Here is a 19110-nt window from a genome sequence, read left to right on the forward strand (position 1 = left end):
CTAAAGGTGAACTACTTTAATGATGTTGTTGCCTTCTTAAACTGTTCCTACCCTGACGAACAAGAGTAGGGATCTGAACAGAGGAAAAGGGATACCCGAGACAAAACCTGGCTAGCATCCAGTCAGCCAGAGAAGTAGACCATTTAGTAACAAAATCCTCCGCAAAAGGATAAAGTGACACAAACCATTTAGGGGCACAGAACTGTTTGCCTTGGTGTTTCCAATATTTCAAGGTAAAAATCAAATCTATCACTGGATAAATTTCCTCATGTCCTGTCTCACAGCCACAAAAGGAAGAGGAAATCCCTCCAAAAGGGAGGGAAATCTCCCATCACCAGAACTAATGTCACCAATGGAAACTTCCCCCCTCTTTTTCCATTCTGGTGACAGCTCAAAATTTGGGATGGTCTTTCATTTTGAGCCATAATAATCATAGTCACCAGGACAAAGAGGGTGAATCTCCCCAACACTGCAATAGGGACAGAGATGGCAATAAAAACCTGACAGGTGTTCTAATCCCTTTCCACCTCTATTCAAAAATAAAGGAAAAAATACGTTTTGCCTTTAGGTAAATTTTAATCATCAAGCTGTGTCTGTCAATGGATGACTTACCCCTTCTCTACTCTAATGATTTAAAAAAGGTTCACCTTTAATTTTACTTACCTTTTAGAAAGATAGTATTCAAAGATTTTCACAGGACAACGAGATGGGTCTGCTGTGTTTTCAATCTGTTCAAAAACTGGTTCATCGTCCTCATGTTTCCTTTTCCCAGAGCTAACTTTATCTTGAAAAGAAGAATGGCTTTTAATGCAATGTGTTATAAAAGTACACACACATACAGCAATTTTTAAATTCCATTCACCTTCACATAATGAAGACACTTGGTACTGGAGGCAAGCTTTTCTTTCTTGTGTTAAGGGATTTCCTTTCCACTGTTTTAAGATTGTGCCAAAAGAAAGTCTTAAGTGCTGATCTATGGTCCTCAGATTAAAATACTTAGTATTGAAGTAGCAAAGGGTGAACAGGAGAGTCACTGCAGAATGGGTTCCAAGCTGGTTTGTTTGCCACAAATAGTCTTCTTCAACTCTGGAGAACATCGAACCTTAAAAAGGCAAAAAAACACACATGAACACTACACATAAGAGATGGTTTCACCTGACATACAAGAAGTAGGCTTTATAGTATAAAAAGACTTTCCTTTAAAAATAGTGCAAGTCTCCCAGACCAGGAAGAGAATAGACATCACGTTTTTTTTTTTTTTTGTACAGGAAACGCAATTTACTGCTAGACTACTAATAGCCAAAAACTGACTCCAGGCCCCCGCACCAACATTTAGGAAATGGATGAGGGCTGTTAATCAATCTTAACCCTACATGCATAGAAATTGCCCGCTAAATACCATAAAATATGGGATCGCTGGCTAGACCTGGCATCTACCTCTTTGGAAGATGAGCCAGTAACTGAATGAGCATCACCAGTCTGCATAAGTTTATCCTCGCCCATGTTTATACACTCTTATGGCATATTGTTTGTGGACACCTTTCTTGAATACATTCTTTTTCATCAAGCTACGTATGACTATGTATTACCATGTCTTTATATTTCTCTAATGTATACATTTGCGCAAGACAATTGTATGGCATCTTACAAGAGCTTACGGTGTTGCTCTTACTCACTCTGTATACCCTTTTTTCGTACCCAATAAAGAGTTTGTTGGATTAAAAAAAAATAGTGTAAGTGGACTACAGGTCATTATTGGGGGGGGGGGGGAAGCTAAAAAGTTTGCATGTGGAACAAATCTGCTATCTTTGGTCACAAATTAGTGACAGACACCAATGAAAGTATGGTAAATGTATCGCCACTAACTAAAGTGCCTACTTCTAAGGCCTTCAGAATTTTTTTTTTGGCAGGGCAACTTTAAGCTTTATTGCCTTACCAATAAAGCTGTGAAAAACAACGTAGTAAAGTGTGGTTCAATTACAGCAAACACACTGCAAGTGCAATTATTGCTTGAATGAACAGATTAAATTAATGAATTTAGTTTAAAAAGTGTCTAAACCAAAGAATATAAGTATAAAGTATAACGTAATATACCAGCTTACCACTCTTTGAAGTGATGGCTGCATTCGTTTTATTTTTTTAGGCTATTTTCCCCCCTTTACTCCCACCTGGTGATCCTATCGGTAAAACACTTACCAGTCTGGGTGACAATACTCCCATACTGTCCCGTATCTACAGACAGGCAGTCACTCTAGGACAGAAAGTATGTTAGGACTACAGAACACCTCCCAATTTTCATAAAGTAGGGAGGTACCTTCTAGTTAATTGCTGTGACCTGGGCAGGGCTCCTAAGTGCAGTAAGAGGCACTATGTTGCCTGCTCACTACAGGAAGTTATGAGCTCACGTGATTTCTGGCGAGATCCACAGGTTTTATATAATTTCCATATTTATAAAACAAAACACTTTCCATGATATATTTTAACTGCTCAAATGGAGTAGAATTGTTAGTACTTTATAAATCTCTGGTTAATCTGGCACTGAAGTCAGTGTTGCTTTTATGGGTCACAATATCTAAAAAGCCAACAGGATGATCTGTGAGGAAAACAAATAAATGTGTGACCTCTCTAAGGTCGGCAAAAATGGAATAGTCAACTGATCCTAGTGGAAGATTGCATTTTCCAGCCCTCACCTTCTTTTCAAAGGCTCATCACAACTGTTGCCCTTGGATAAGGCTGGGTTAGTGCATAAATATGTACACTAGGCCCATACAAGCATGCATATACAGTGCCTTGAAAAAGTAGTCATACCACTTGAAATTTTCCACATTTTGACATGTTACAACCAAAAACGTAAATGTATTTTATTGGGATTTTATGTGATAGACCAACACAAAGTGGTGCATAATTGTGAAGTGAAAGGGAAATGATAAATGTTTTTCCAATTTTTTTTACAAATAAATATCTGAAAAGTGTGGTGTGCATTTGTATTTAGCTCCTCTGAGTCAATACTTTGTAGAACCATCTGTCGCTGCAATTACAGCTGCAAGTCTTTTTGGGTATGTCTCTACCAGGTTTTCACATCTAGAGTGAAATTTGTGCCCATTTTTCTTTGCAAAACAGCTCAAACGCTGTCGGATTGGATGGAGAGCGTCTGTGAAAAGCAATTTAAGACTTGCCACAGATTCTCACTTGGATTTAGGTCTGGACTTCGACTGGGCCATTCTAACACGTGAATATGCTTTGATTGAAACCATTCCATTGTAGCTCTGGCTGTATTATTTTTAGGATCATTGTCCTGCTGGAAGGTGAACCCCCACCCCAGTCTCAAGTCATTTGCAGACTCTTAACAGGTTTTGTGAGGAAAACATTCTTCTTGTTCACTAAGGTTCTCTAACAAACCTCTGAGGGCTTAACAGAACAGCTGTAGTCATACTTAGATGAAATTACACACAGGTGGACTCTATTTACTAATTAGGTGAATTCTGAACGCAATGGTTCCACTAGATTTTAGTTTAGGTATCAGAGTAAAGGGGGCTGAATACAAAAGCATGCCACACTTTTCAGATATTTGTAAAAAAATCAGAAAACCATTTATCATATTCCTTCTACTTAATTATGTGCCACTTTGTGTTGGTCTATCACATGAAATCCCAATAAAATAGATTTACGTTTTTGGTTGTAACGTGACAAAAAGGTGGAAAATATCAAGGGGTGTGAATACTTTTTGTTTCAAGGCACTGTATGTGTGTGATTATAAAGAATGATATGGCTGTATCAAAAAATAAACAAAAAAAGAATACCAAAAGCATGACAGCACTGTCAGATGCCAATATCACGTACCATCAGGAAGAACACTGGGCTGCCAGCTCCTAAGGATAATATTAAATTCTTCTCCAAACCCCTGATACTCTGGATCGCTAAATAAATGATCTGTTCTTCTGCTCCTAGACATGAACTATACAAATTAAAAATAATTAGGCATTCAATAAAACCACAAAACATTTTAAAGCAAAATCAGGTGCTGTGATTGTGACAGACTCAGAAAATATGTATTGAGAAAATATTCTAGCCACAACTGACCTCATGCTGGAAATCATAGTTACCTGGCTATCTTTGGGTAGTTTAAGTCATTAACTCAGAACAATCATGCAGCAGATGAAATCACCTCCGAAAGCATACTTGTTGTTGGCTAGTCACTTAGAAAGTAGCATTATTTGTGCAGAAGAGTCTCTGTCTTCCACCTAATCCCAGTACATGACAAGGTGTAAGGCTGGCACAGAATTGAAAAATTGTGCAAAGTGATATGCACTAATCAGCAGTAGCAGTCTTGAACTGAAGATCATTGCCAGTCACCATGCCAGTAATCAAAAGGTCTAACCCCTTATCCCAGCTTTGTTCAGCACATGACTGGTGTATCCTGTAAGCAACACTGAAAAATGAAAGACTACTTCTGAATCATAACTAAATACTGATACATCACAAACCAAAGTTTTCAGAGTCAGGTTTGCTAGTCTTCGTGAAAAATGCAAGATATCATTGGATCGGTGTGACTTGACAAGCTGCTATATTATAAAAAAACAAAAAAAACAAATTGTATAATATTTGTAATGCATTTTTCCTAGATAGATGACCATTTATACTCTACATGTCTAAACACTGCTTACAGCTTCGCCACAATATTTTTTTCTTTGGACCTGGCTAGAAAGATTTTAAAGGGGTTGTAAAGTTATTTTTTTTTTTTTTTTAAAATAACAAACATGTTATACTTACCTTCACTGTGCAGCTCGTTCTGCACAGAGTGGCCCCGAACCTGGTCTTCTGGGGTCCCTCGGCGGCTGTTTCAGCTCCTCCCCGCAAGCATTTACCACCTTCATGCGAGTTCCCTCGCACGGTGGTGAGTGCTTGCGGGCGCGCTCCCGTGATACAGCCGGCGGCTATAGCCGCTCGCTGTATCACTCGGCCCCGCCCCCCGGCGCGCCGCGTCATCGGATGTGATTGACAGCAGCACGAGCCAATGGCTGCGCTGCTTTCAATCCATCCACTGCAGCCAATCAGCGACCAGGCTGAGCTGCAATGAAGCTGACGAGGACGAGCAGCGAAGATTCTAGGCGTCAGGTAAGTAAAACGGGGGGCCTGGGGGCGGCGGTACTGTCAAAAGTTTTTTCACCTTAATGCATAGAATGCATTAAGGTGAAAAAATTTTTACCTTTACAACCCCTTTAAATGTAATCCACAACTGCTAAAATGCAATTTTAGTAAAGAGACATGACTCTGGCATTTCATAGTTAAAGAGGGGAGAGGGAATGCTTAAATCGCAGTTTGGGTAAAAGTAAAGGCCTTATGTGCACTGGAACAACACAGAAAGAAAAGGTCCAAGGAGAAGCCAGGTCCAAAAGGTCAACAGAAAGAAGCCAAATGCACATACAATTACCCTTTACGGCAAAGCTTCTCTATATCACAATTTTGAGCACAGTGTGCCGAAAAATGTTTTCAAATCAAAGGAGAGTGTTATATAAAAATAAATGTCAGCTTCACTCTCAAGCATGAAAGGAATTGTTATAAAGTAAATTCTGTAAACTACTTGAATATTAATAAGAAGTAAATATTTAGCTTTCAAAGATCAATAGTAAATGGTAAAGGAAATGGTAATCAAAAAGCAATATTGGTTCAATATTCCTGTCATATGAGAGAATATTTGCTCACGCATACAAGTAGATCCAAATGCATATACCATTGCCAAGACTACCTTCACCAATTTTTTCACCTTCACACCTTGGATCAGCCCAAATTCTGCACCTTCATTCAGATCTTATGTGAGCCCCAGTTTTCTGCACCTTCAGATCTCAAATGAGCCCCAATGCATGCACATTCACACCTTAGATAAGGCCGAGTTTCTGCACCTTCACAGCTCAGATAAGACCCAATTTCTGCACCTTTAGATCTCAATTGAGCCTCAATGAACACACCTTCAAGCCCAAGATAAGGTCTAATTTCTGCATCTTCAGATTTTATATGAGCCCCAATTTCTGCACCTTCACACCACAGATCAGGCTCAATTTCTACACCTTCAGATCTCAAATGAGCTTCACTAAATGCTCCTTCACATCTTAAGATCAGTCCCAATATCTTTTTGTTCAGATCTCATATAAGCCCCAAATTCTGCACCTTCACACCTCAAATCAGGTGCAATTTATGTACCTTTACACCTCAGATCTTATGATCTCAGATCAGGTCCAATTTCTGCACCTTCAGATCTCACATCAGTACAAATTTTTGCACCTTCAACACTTCTATGAGCCCCAGATTATGCACCTGTACACCTCAGATCAGCCCACATCATGCACCTTCAGATCTCATGCGATTCTCAATTACTGCACCCCAATTAACTCACCTCCACACCTCAGATCGGGCTAAGTTTCCACACCTTCAGATCTCAAATGTGAGCCCCAATGAAGGCACATTAACATCTCAGATCACACCAAATTTCTGCACCTTCGGACCTCAAATAATGCCCAATTTCTGCACCCCAGATTAGACCCAATTTCTGCACATTCAGATCTAAAAGTAGCCCCAGTGCATGCACCCTCACACCTCAGATCAGGCCCAATTTCTGCACATTCAGAATTCAAAAAAGCTCCAATGAATACACCTTTGCGCCTAAGATCAGTCCCAATTTATGCACCTTCACCACTTAGAGCAGACCCAAATTCTGCATCTTCACCCCTCAGATCAGAACCAAACTCTGCACCTTCACCCCTCAGATCAGAACCAAATTCTGCACCTTCACCCCTCAGATCAGAACCAAATTCTGCACCTTCACCCCTCAGATCAGAACCAAATTCTGCACCTTCACCCCTCAGATCAGAACCAAATTCTGCACCTTCACCCCTCAGATCAGAACCAAATTCTGCACTTCATATGAACCCCAATTCCTGCATAAACAACAATATTTCACAGGCAAAAAAAAAAGAAAAGGGAAACCATAATGTTCTCACTGGACATGTACCGTATTTTTCGCTCCACAAGACGCACCTAGCTTTTAGAGGAGGAAAACAAGAAAAAAAAAAATATTCTGAACCAAATGGTATACTAAAATATTTTGCAGTGCCCATGAAATGAAGCCTGACCAGTGCCATAAACGCAGAGTGACCATTGCCAATAACGCAGAGTGACCATTGCCAATAACGCAGAGTGACCATTGCCAATAACGCAGAGTGACCATTGCCAATAACGCAGAGTGACCATTGCCAATAACGCAGAGTGACCATTGCCAATAACGCAGAGTGACCATTGCCAATAACGCAGAGTGACCATTGCCAATAACGCAGAGTGACCATTGCCAATAACGCAGAGTGACCATTGCCAATAACGCAGAGTGACCATTGCCAATAACGCAGAGTGACCATTGCCAATAACGCAGAGTGACCATTGCCAATAACGCAGAGTGACCATTGCCAATAACGCAGAGTGACCATTGCCAATAACGCAGAGTGACCATTGCCAATAACGCAGAGTGACCATTGCCAATAACGCAGAGTGACCATTGCCAATAACGCAGAGTGACCATTGCCAATAACGCAGAGTGACCATTGCCAATAACGCAGAGTGACCATTGCCAATAACGCAGAGTAACCAATAACGCAGAGTAACCAATAACGCAGAGTAACCAATAACGCAGAGTAACCAATAATGCAGAGTAACCAATAATGCAGAGTAACCAATAATGCAGAGTAACCAATAATGCAGAGTAACCAATAATGCAGAGTAACCAATAATGCAGAGTAACCAATAATGCAGAGTGACCATTGCCAATACTGCAGACTGACCAATTGTCCATTGCCACAAACACAGCCTTACCTGATGTTATCCCATCCTGTCTCAGGAGCAGTGTCAGGCAGGCCCAGCTGGGAGATCGCCTGGCGCCCAAAGAGGGTTTGGATGTCTGTCCCCTGCTCTTCTGTCTATTCCGGCGGTGGGGGGCGTTGCCTGACGTATATTCGCATAAGACACAGACATTTTCCCCCATATTTCTGGGGGAAAAAAGTGCGTCTTATGGTCCGAAAAATACAGTAATCAGTAGTCCTGTGAGAAATTGTTATGCACAAGTACAACAACTTAGCACCAATTTATAAGTACAGCAGGTTTGTATGGCTGCTGCTTAATCCAAAAGTCATACCTAACTAAAAGCCGTCTACTACAAAGAGGGCTATATTTTCAGGTGCTGTGGGATAAAAGCAGCAGCTGCGACAGTGGCATCCCTGCCCCTTCCTATCTCCTTGCCAACTCACAACAGTCCTTTTTCTTTTTTGACAGGAAACAATGTGTTCTGAGAATGAAGGAAGAGAGATCATGTTGCAACCCCATTGCTTCTGTTCTCCATTCACAGAACACCTTGTATTCACCTTGGGCAAGGAGATGGGAGGGGGTGTGGATACCACTATTGCAGCTACTGCTTTTATCCCCACAGCACCTGGAAATACTGTGTGCTCTCTGTAGCAGCCAGCTTGTAGTTGGGTATGAATTTTGCACTAATCATCCATACCCACTTCTTGTACTTAATAGGGCTAAGTTACTGTACTTATGCATTTTTTTTAAAACTTTTTTTGTGTGTGAAAAAGAAGCCATATGTTCCCACTAGACCGGTAGTTAGGATTTCTATATTAATTTAGGACTGGTTCTCAGCATTTCACAGGAATGCAGGGGTTCCAGTGTGACTGGGCTGCAAAATGAACCAGACTGCACAGTAGTGCATCAGACGTGCAAGAATGCATTGCACCCAAACCACAACGTACTTCATTAGCAATCTGTGATTGGGGTGCAATTAACAATTACATTGGCACTCAGATGCAGACTGCAAGGGAAGTGCGTTCTAATGCAGTGCAGGAAATACCTTTCCGCCACTGCAGTCTAGTGTGAACTGACCTTTAGTCAGTGTTTTCTAAAAGTAGTAGTTATCAATAGAAGTTCTAAAGTAGTCATACCAAACCCTGTTCTAAAGTAGTGATTGCTGCTATTGAGACTACTCCTACTTTAGAACCAATAAAAGTTCCAAAGTAGTAGGTACCAAATCCTGTTCTAAAGTAGTATTTCCCAATAGCTGTTCACATAAAGATGTGGGATAAAGCAGCTACCACTGGTCCTCTTTAATGCTGCTGCTGAGAAAGAGGAATGGTCCTCAAGGTTTGAGCAGGCACGCTGACAAGGAAGGCTCAGGCTACAAAACTGCTGCAGTCCTGTAATTGCCTGTCCAAAGCCGAGCACAACAGCGGGCAGGCAGGGATGTCGGATTCCATGCTGCTGCAGGATTAATGCGGGCAAAGATTGAGGTGGGCAGGAGCTGAAGTGTATGGGCGGGAACAGCGGCAGGTGGGAACCATATGTGCTGCCTTCTCTGTAGGTGGGCGGGAGCTAAGTGGGTGGGCAGAAACTGTGGTTGGCTGGAACCAAAACATCCGTGCTGCTTTCTCTGTAGGTGGGCAGGAGCTAAGCAGGTGGGCAGGAACAGTAGCCAGCGGGAACCAATCCATCCATGCCACTTTCTATGTAGGTGGGCAGGAGCTGAATCAAGCGGGCAGGAATTAAGGCCGGTGGGAACAATCCGTGCTTCTTTCTGTGAATAGAGCCGCAACCACGGCTGGGTCTCCCAGGAATACCTTTGCGTGCCATCATAAACTCGGCTGCGTGCCACCTCTGGCATGCGTGCTGGGGGTTGACGACCCCTGCTATATCACATCACAACTAGGTAGTCTCCAAACACAAAACAATCACACTAGAATAAAAGATGTTGTCAACATACAGACATCACTCATTCCTACTTACTTCAAGCACACAGCGTAAGCAACACTTGAGGACTTGGTAACAAGCACAAATTTGTGGATATCTGGTAAATGTTTTGATAACAGCTACTAAAGCAACATATTATTGTTTTTTTGTTAATATTACGCTGGTGTGCAATTTTGTCCATTGTTAGTGTTATATTAACTTTGTTGCACTATTTTCATGTACAGTGCGGTTTTCAGTAGGGAGCGAGTGATTATCGATACCGGCCGATACCAGCATTTTCTGAAAAATTGGTATCGGTCGCAAACCAGACCGATATTACTGATATTGCTTCAAGGGGTTTTACCAGGGTGATGCATGCAGCTGCATGCATCATCCCAGTATCGTTCTTTAGCACGGACGGGCGGCTTTATTGTAACAACCGATGTGGCTCAGTAGCCGCTCGACTTATTACAGACAGCGGGAGGGGACATCCCCCTCCTGCTGCTCGCCTGGGCTCTCCCGTCCTATCGGGGGCCTCAGCAACTAGCTGGCACGTCCGCCGGCTGGCCGAAGACCCTACCAAAGCCGATGCTTGGTTTGGGTCTTGGATCTAGTAACCTGGAAGCAATGTCATGACATCACTTCCCGAAATACTGGCATCTTAAAGGCGCCGGTTTTAAAAAAAGAGAAAATATTCAAAAACGCAGATCTTGACGATTTGAATACTTTCAAGTGCAGGAAGAAGGGTTTTGGGTCCTTTTAGATCCCTGATCTCTCCCATAAAGAGTACCCTGTCACTGCCTATTACTGTCACAAGGGATGTTTACATTCCTTGTGACAGCAATAACAGTGATAAAAATAAAAAATAAAGAACTGTAAACATTTTTTCTTTAAATGTACAGAATATCGGCAGACAATATCGGCTATTGGCCTGAGAGGTTGCCGAAATATCCGCATCGTATCGGCACCGAAAAAATGATATCGGTCGATCCCTAGTTTTCACACACAAATACATTTTCTTTAAACAAAGGTCACATTAAAAAAAAAAGCAACAAAGTTGCAAAATACTGTTGACAACTGCATGCACTTCGTTATAGATCTGCCAACACAACCATAATATGCACAAAGCATCAGACTTTTTTTAAAATAAACACCTTATACTTACCCTCCTCTGTGCAAGGGTTTTGCACAGAGTGGCCCAGATTCTCCTTTGCTGGGGTCCCCCAGCAGCACTCTTGTCTCCTCCCTGCATCAAGTGCCCCCTCGGAGACCCGCATTCCAAGGGGACACCCGTGCGGGCGCACTTCCGAGTCCTGCTGCTGCGTCCATTGACACAGACAGCAGAACTTGGCCCACCCCCTGGAACTGTCAACAGCAACGGGAGCCAATGGCTGCACTGTTATCAATCTATCCAATGAGGACCCGAGACAGCGGCTGGAGCTGCTGTGCTTGTCCCCGTCAATGGAACGATCGGGTTCAGGTAAGTAAAAGGGGGGCTCTGGGGGGCTGCTGCACTACAGAAGGTTTTTTCCCTTAATGCATAGGATGCATTAAGGGGAAAAAAACTTGAGGGTTTACAACCCCTTTAAGCCCAAATGTCTTTACAGCATGCTTTTTAAAAAGAGATAACATTGAATGTCTATCACATTTGCAAATCCACACCAGGTATTCCTGGAGTGAGGAATCTGAACAGTAGTGCTATAATGTCAGTCTCGACAGAAGCATATAGTGCAGCTCATACTGATATTGCAGCTAATCTCTGAAGGTAAGGGAGACAAATTGTTGATCATCACAAATTAATGACATCACTCGTGCACTGTGAAGACAGTGTGGGACCTAGACATCCAACACCACAAAGAGCTAAGAATTTGAGGGATTTCTTGGCAATATCTGAATAGTCCCCGAGAAATGAAACATGGCCAAGTAAAAAATGTGCCTCTCAGGAATGTATAGATGTGTCAAAGTTTCTCCAATGCAAGAGAACAGCATAAAGATAGCAAATGGCAAGACAAGTTATAACACTTTCTAATAATGGTAATTTGTCATGATTGGCTACTTGTAAACCTATCAATTTCATTAAAAAAACATCCTTCAGCTGTCTGCCTGCTACAGTGCATTCAAACTTCTATTCCATCCTAGAAGACACCTCCTCGCCGATACAAACACTACAATTGTGTAATCCCCTTTAGATTTACCAAAACTGTGTATTATAGGAACAAACCCATTAAATTTGAATCCAATCAGACAGGGGCTTGCTTTACATAGTTAATGGAAGATCAAGAAAAGATTGTATAGTGCTCACAGGCAGAGGTGAAGTGAAAAACCCAGGAGTAGTATTAGGTCATTTTCTGAAATTGTAGGCCCCATAGAATAAAAAATGGTGGCAGTTGCAGTTTTCTATGTTGTTATATTTGTGCAACTATTTATCAAATTTAAAGAATACACATAAATGGATTTTAATACAAACACAATTTAATCCACAAATATTTTGCACAAAATAAAAGATGAAGTAGGGCCACACAGATAGATACTGAATATGTCAGACCTCAAAACTGCATGCACCCGTGAAATGGGTGCATCACAAGGGGCTAACAAACCTGATGGCATAGGGCAGGTGCCAGATATGGAGACATCTTAGATACCTAATGTCTCCCTGCCCTCTGCTCTATCTCATCAAGCAGAGATTGGTGGGTTGAGGGAACAGCAGTGAGCTTGTTTTAACCTGTTCTGACAAGGATATACTAACTGGACACATTAAGAGTTAAAGAGGTTAAACACCCTAGTTCTGGTCATGAGGTCAATGAAAATCAAACCGCACAGGTCAAATTTTACATTAAAAATTAATTTGTTTTACAAAACAAGCTTATAAAAAAAAAAAAAAAAAAAAAAAAAAAAAATGGACTAAATTATGGCACTGACCTCTTGAATCCCCAAACACAAATAATAGATGCTATCAGGTGAATAGCTGTCCCCATTTGACCTTCGCACCTCCTTCACAAACCGTGAAAGCCCATGGCTGAGCTCACACGCTGTATGCTCCAGAAGATTTTCTTTTAATCTCACTGCTGAAAACAAAAGTGTTATATTTAATAAAAGAACACATCCCCAAAACTAGAAGAAAAATGATACAACAGGATATAAGCTAAACCTACTTTCAACAAGCTCTTCTTGAGGAGTAGTTTTAACCCAATGCTTCCAGGCATTAACACCATAGGAACATTTAAGAGGAAACGCACACACTGAGCTTTCAGGAAGAGAGCTGTCACTCAAAACTGCCTTCCTCTTCAATCCCTGAAATTCAGAGCAATGATGGGTTACAGTACAGATATAACAAAATATTTGTGTAAAAACAAAATATAAGATTATAAAATGTAATGTAAAATGTAAAAGGCAGGTCAGCCTAGGATTCTTTACAAAAAAAAAAAAGAAGAAGAACAGTGTACTAAAGTGTACCTGTTCATTACAACACTGTCCACTGAAACAACCAATCTGCTGTGTGCAGACTATGCAGCCGGTCCAAGTAGCAAGGTACTTTGGTTAAGTTTAGAGCATTCCTTGTGCACCCATTATCCACAAGTGGCTATTGACCCTGCAGGATACCTTTAGCCAAATCCACACAGTAGGCTGGATGTCTGCTGCACAGCAATTGTAAATAAATACTATATGAAGTTTTGTAAATTACACTCGGGTAATGTTTACACAAATTTGTAATAAAATCATCTTTACATATAAAATATTGTAACATAATTTGCTAGACCACCAGAAATATACAGTACACTAAACTATAACAACAACTGTACCTGTAACAAAAATAGATGAAGAGGAAACATCTGCTAGAAATTTTCCAGGAGTGTAACTTCCTGTCGACCCCCTATAACTACCTAGGAAGGTAGGAGGGACACAGGAGATAGACATCCCCGAAATGACGATTTCTACAGAAACTACAGCAGATCTTTCCACTTCACAAGATTATTATTTAGTGGCATCAATGTATGTAGTCAGCAATATGCCACACCAGGAATAGTAATCAGGGCTCTAACTTTATCCAACTAATGGCAGAAGGTAAAAAGGCAGACTTTGCACAATTCTAACCACAATATTTCTTTGTCATGAAGACAAAGGACCACTGTGGCCTGAACACATCAAGACTGCTTTTAGCAGTTACAAATGATTAAAACCCCATACAAATGCCTCACTAAGAAGATCAAAGATCACAATAAAATCTATAAAACACCAAAGAAAAAAAAAAAAAACCCTAGTGTTACTTAAATAAGTGCATTAAGAATGTGATTCCATTTGTGATGTGGAGCTCTGCATGCTCCTTACTGGTGTAGATTATCAGTATGTGGATAAAGTTGCTTTTCACTGTCACCAGAGTTGTGCTGGCAGGAGATTAAGCTGAGAATTTTTATGTCTCTGGAATAATAGGTTTCTTGTGACAATGCAGATAATACACTAGATATATATATATATATATACCTTTTTAAGTGGCTTGGGTCTTGGTTGCACATCATACTCTTCCCCAAAAACGGGAGGCAACAGAAACTCACTTTCTGTATCAAGTTCTTCAGCTGCTGTAAAGAAATTATTGCAGGATTAACTCTTTGAAGGGAAGCTATGCAGACATTCAAACATCCTTGTGACACATATGCACTAAAATTTACAGATCCTAGTCCTTAAAGAAAAAAAAAAAAACAAAACACCAAGTTTACAAGATGACACTTCCTGTTTTCCACAATATTTACTAAGGGCTTTATTATTTTTATTTATAACATTTTATTCTACCTGGAGTTTCTAATACGACAATAATACCAGAAAGTGTTACAAAATTATTGAATGACCCCCCCCCTTATGTTTTGAAAAGTTGCACTCTGCTGAGAAAAGCTGGCCTTACATTTTTTTTTTGGCCGGCGGGCTGAACAAAAAAAAAAAAAAAAATGAACAGATTCCTCCAGTCACGCAAACAAGGTGGATGGAGGAATCTCTTCGCTGTGACACTATTTGGAAACAGCTACTGCTGCTGTCAGAATGCACTGATCAGCACCTGGAGCCAGTGATCGTGACACATTTTCCAACTTGTCCATTCTGTCAAAAGGGACCTGTCAAACACTAACCAAAATTTGGCCAGTCTCAGCTGAACTGCCCAAATTTTGAACAGTATAGGGCCTACTTTAGCCAACCACATTAGGGAACCATCATTCTATGCATATTAGGACTTCTGAGCAGGCCAAGCAGACTTTTTAAAGTAAGGGACTGAGAAGTAAGGTGGAACAGAGGGCCTTTTGACAGGAGGTCTGGCCTGTTTGAAAGAGGCCAAGGCTTGTCCACCAGGAACCTAAGTATATCCATGTATCAGGTTTTCCTGGGCCAATTTGCAGCCATAAGGATTGCCAGAATCCGATCTCCCCCTATATTGTAAAGCAGTCGAGGGAGAAGCAGCACTAGAGGAAGTGCAAACACCAAAGAATCACCAGGATATACACTGCAAAGTCTAGGGAATCCATGTATCTGGCCACAAACCTGTTGTTGAATTTGGAGCTCATATGGTGTTCCCCATCTGACAGAGAATCAGGAATTTTCCACTCCTGGTATGTAGTTGAGTTGGAATGTGGAGCTCCACCCTGGAGAGAATCTGGCTTGCATTTGATTCAGGGCTTTCTGACTTCTGGTTCCCCCTTGATGGTTATGCAAGGCACAATCATGGCATTGTCTGACTGCATCTTTAATGGGAGACCATGTAGCAGAGTCAGTCTTATGGATATATGTTCTAGAATATTAATGTGGCGTGTCAATTCCTGTGGAGACCAGGTGCTCTGGACAATCAGTGAATTGTAGATCCTGCCCTGGGCTAACAGGCTGGCATCTGTTGTTCCCACCTTAGGGAGATGGAGGAACAATTTTCCGGATGCTAGGGCTAAGTTGGAAATTCACCAGGTCAGGGCAGTGATGCAGAGAAGGTATACCTTTATCCACGTTGAGAGACTGTTAAAATGACATCCCTGGTCCAGACTGGTGCGAATAGCAACAGACACCCCTCTACTCCAGAGAGTGGGGGCACTTCTTTATTGTAAGGAGGACTTCTAGGGAGGCTTGGAGGGTTTTGGGGTCCAAGGTTTGCAATGAAAGATGGTCCCACCCTTGACTTAGAGAAGGGCATCTGGGTGGAGGGAAAGGATCCCCTTTGTTGAGAAGGGAAAGGAGCCATAGAAATAGCAGGCTTAGTCATTTTGTGGGGTAATAGTACCTTCCCCCCAGTAATTCTTTGATAAATTCCTAGATTTGATTTACATAACTAGTGTTAACCATCGAAAGGCACATCTAAAAGAAGCCTTCTGTAAGAAGGCTCAGAAGACTAAGCCCTAAACCACAAAATTCTGTGCATCTGCGCAGATGCTAGGGTCATCAGACAACAGACAAAAGACTTAAAGTGGAACTTTAGTCAGAAAATAAAGTCCTGCTAGATCATTTCATGCTGGCCCCTTCTGCAGGTATAGCTATGTAAAAAGATTAAAAAGAAGTGCATGTACTGTTTAAAATCCAGTAATACACAGTCTCACCCTGCTCTGCACATGCTCAGTTGCTCTCCATTTTTAGGCATGGACAAATTTGTAGAGGCAGATTTGCTGACAGCCTTAAAGCAGAATTAAACCCCCCTATCCTTTAAAGCCAATGAAGCAGTTTCTGCTTGATCTTCAACTGACATGGCGCTGTACATGTGATCAGTTATGACACCAGCCATATGATGGATTGACAGTTTGGCTGATGACACAGGCAAATGTGACAGTTACATTCCTGGGACTGCTGTTTTTTGAAACCATTAAATCGATAGGTTTAGTTCAGCTTTATGATTTACTGCTGTTCAGGGGCTCTGGGCTTCAGCAAAAAACGGCAACCTCCAGCAAGAACAGGAGCAATGCTCGAGGCAATTTACAGTACACACTCATTTTAGTAGCATAATTATTAATGTTGAATGCATGTGCTAAAGAACATTATTTTTTATAAAGTTGCTATGGGTAAAGTTATGCTTTAAAAGGAGAAAACCTCCTCAACAAGAACAGCAAGATGCTTGTTGAGAACAGAAATGGCAGGATCCACTACAGGTACTGGTCTTTTTTTCATAAGTTCCTTCTTCATAGGATATCACTCAGTAAAAGGTTTGGGAAAAATGAATGCTTTTTCAGGATTTGGCCGATCGTGTGTGCAGAGGAAAGGTCTTTTCAGACTTCACCGTTTAGTTCCCAAAGGAGCTTGTTTTGGCTGAGGGGATTCCATTGTTGTTAAACTAAAGCTATGAACACATCATCATATGTTAGCTCACAACAGAAAGCATATGAAGCTAATGGCATGACTCTTTAGTTGGTCTCTCACAAAATATGGGAGGAGAAAATTCCTCTGCAGAATACTCTTCTGCATCCACCTCAATTCCCTTCATATATTCCTTGAAGTGGTTAAGCGGTTCAGAGTCATTCTCCTGAAAAGTTTCAGACGGAGAGGCAGTAGAAAGGCTTTGGGTCCAGGAGACTGAAGGCTTCAAAAAGGGCAGAGTTTTCCAAAAGAAATCCGACATATTTGCAGTGTAATTTGCCTTAATCAGAAAGGCTGTTGCAGATGTTAGAGGCAGCCAGAATTAGAGGAAGGGGGCTGGGTCATTATTGGACCTTACTCCAGAACAGGGGAACAACTGAGCATTTTGCTGGTTTTTCTCAGTGTTTGTAGCACAAGTGACATTAGGCCCTTTTGTCTCAGCTCTTCTGCACCTTGTTTCCACCATTGCCAAGTGGGGGGATCCCCTGCGGGCTACTCACAAAATAGATGCAGAATCTGTTTTACACAACGCAGCAGAATCCACACATGCAGGACACCTAACAATAGAGGTAATTTGTGTTTACCAAGCCAATATATCTTTGCACTCTGGTACTGACTAGAATTCCAGGGTTTCTCTTCTCCCTCGGTTTCTTTCAGCCAACGTGACCCCAGTGCTGACAGAGGGGCAAACAAGGATACTGTGCAGGCAGTCTGCTTACACAGTGTGCAAGCTTGTAATGTTGCACAATAAAAAACTTGTCACTTTCACTCAAAAAGGCAGGCTTGTTCCACCCACCAGTTTGTGGACAATTTCTGGGCAATTTTAAACATTTTGCCAAGGCACCATAGTTGCAGGAGAGAAAAACACTCTAAGGCCCCTTCTACCGCGACTTCAAAGTCGCGCGATTTTACCGCCGCAATTCTGGCGCGATTTCAGGGAATGCCTGTGTAACTCGCATCAAAGTTAGACCAAAGTAGTACAGGGACTACTTGAAGTCGCACAGATATGAATGGTACTCATATCTTGTCATGCGACTTTGCAGTCCCAAGTCGCAGGACAAGTCGCACAAGTGTGAAAGGGGGCTAAGTTAAATAATGCCCCAAATATAAAAACAAGAAATATTCACAATTCCTGGGAAAACCCTGTCCTACCTGATCTGCCTTGCAGGCTCCCGGAGGGGACCAAGCTTCACTCAGCATAGTGGGCATACCCTCTGAAAGGTTCTTGAGGGCCTGGGTGACATAGGATTGGTTCATGGCTCTGGACCTGTATAACATTCTGCAGCTAATTACACTCCTTGCACCATGTGAGCACCAGAAATGTCAGTTGAAGTGGTAAAAAATAAAAAAAAAAGGGAAAAAAAGGGTGTAGAACCTTTTACAGGAGCAGTAGAGGTCCATTACATAAGGACACTAGCAAAAAAAGTGAAGTCCCACAGAGTGCATAGGGTTTTATGCAGGTGCAAAGCCTTTGCCAATGTCCAATCACCTGAAGGTAGCAGCATACAAGTTATTGTCTATGGCTACAAGTCTGGTACACTGTACTATAAAAGTTAACCCTCCTAGACAGCTGTCACAAACTGGTATGCCCCTAAGAGTTCCCTCTCCACTCCTATGCTGGTGACTACTATAACATTTTGGATTCCCCATAAGTTCCAGTACTGGAGACAATGGTCACCAGTGAAAGTGAATTTTCCAGTGAGGACACAAAATGTCTAATCAATCACAGATCTAGCTAATGCACAATGTAGCCTATATCAGATAATACACGTATGGGTATAACACCTGGTTGCATCAGAGAAGTATGCCTGTAGTACAAAAAAGGGTATCAATGTGAACTGATTCTAAGTTTCAACACTAAAACTTACCCCTTGGAAAATCATCCTCAATGTCCAGTTCTGGCTCATATGGCACATCTGGTAAGCTTGATGGGCTATCGGCACCGCAGCTTTTAGATTCATCGACCTGTATTTCATCTGCAGGTGAAAACAGCTGTATTAGTTTAATTTTAACTATCTGCTGAATTCCTTGGCGATTGACAGG

General features: G+C 41.6%; 1 protein-coding gene across 3 annotated transcripts in view; it reads right to left on the reverse strand.

Moving 5' to 3' along the window:
• Window positions 1–19110, reverse strand: part of ZMYM2 (zinc finger MYM-type containing 2) — a 134470-nt gene that overhangs the window by 6519 nt on the left and 108841 nt on the right. The window contains exons 16-22 of one of the 3 annotated variants that reach the window (XM_073613469.1): window positions 18936–19043; window positions 14242–14336; window positions 12915–13053; window positions 12682–12827; window positions 3841–3955; window positions 863–1102; window positions 664–784 (exon numbers count right to left, since the gene is read on the reverse strand). In XM_073613469.1, coding sequence (XP_073469570.1) covers window positions 664–784; window positions 863–1102; window positions 3841–3955; window positions 12682–12827; window positions 12915–13053; window positions 14242–14336; window positions 18936–19043 — 964 coding nt within the window. Of the gene's footprint in view, window positions 1–663; window positions 1103–3840; window positions 3956–12681; window positions 12828–12914; window positions 13054–14241; window positions 14337–18935; window positions 19044–19110 lie in introns of all 3 variants that reach the window. The other 2 variants (XM_073613468.1, XM_073613467.1) reach the window with 2 other exon arrangements.

Source organism: Aquarana catesbeiana, linkage group LG02, assembly GCF_042186555.1.
Source record: "Aquarana catesbeiana isolate 2022-GZ linkage group LG02, ASM4218655v1, whole genome shotgun sequence".
NCBI lineage: Eukaryota > Metazoa > Chordata > Amphibia > Anura > Ranidae > Aquarana > Aquarana catesbeiana.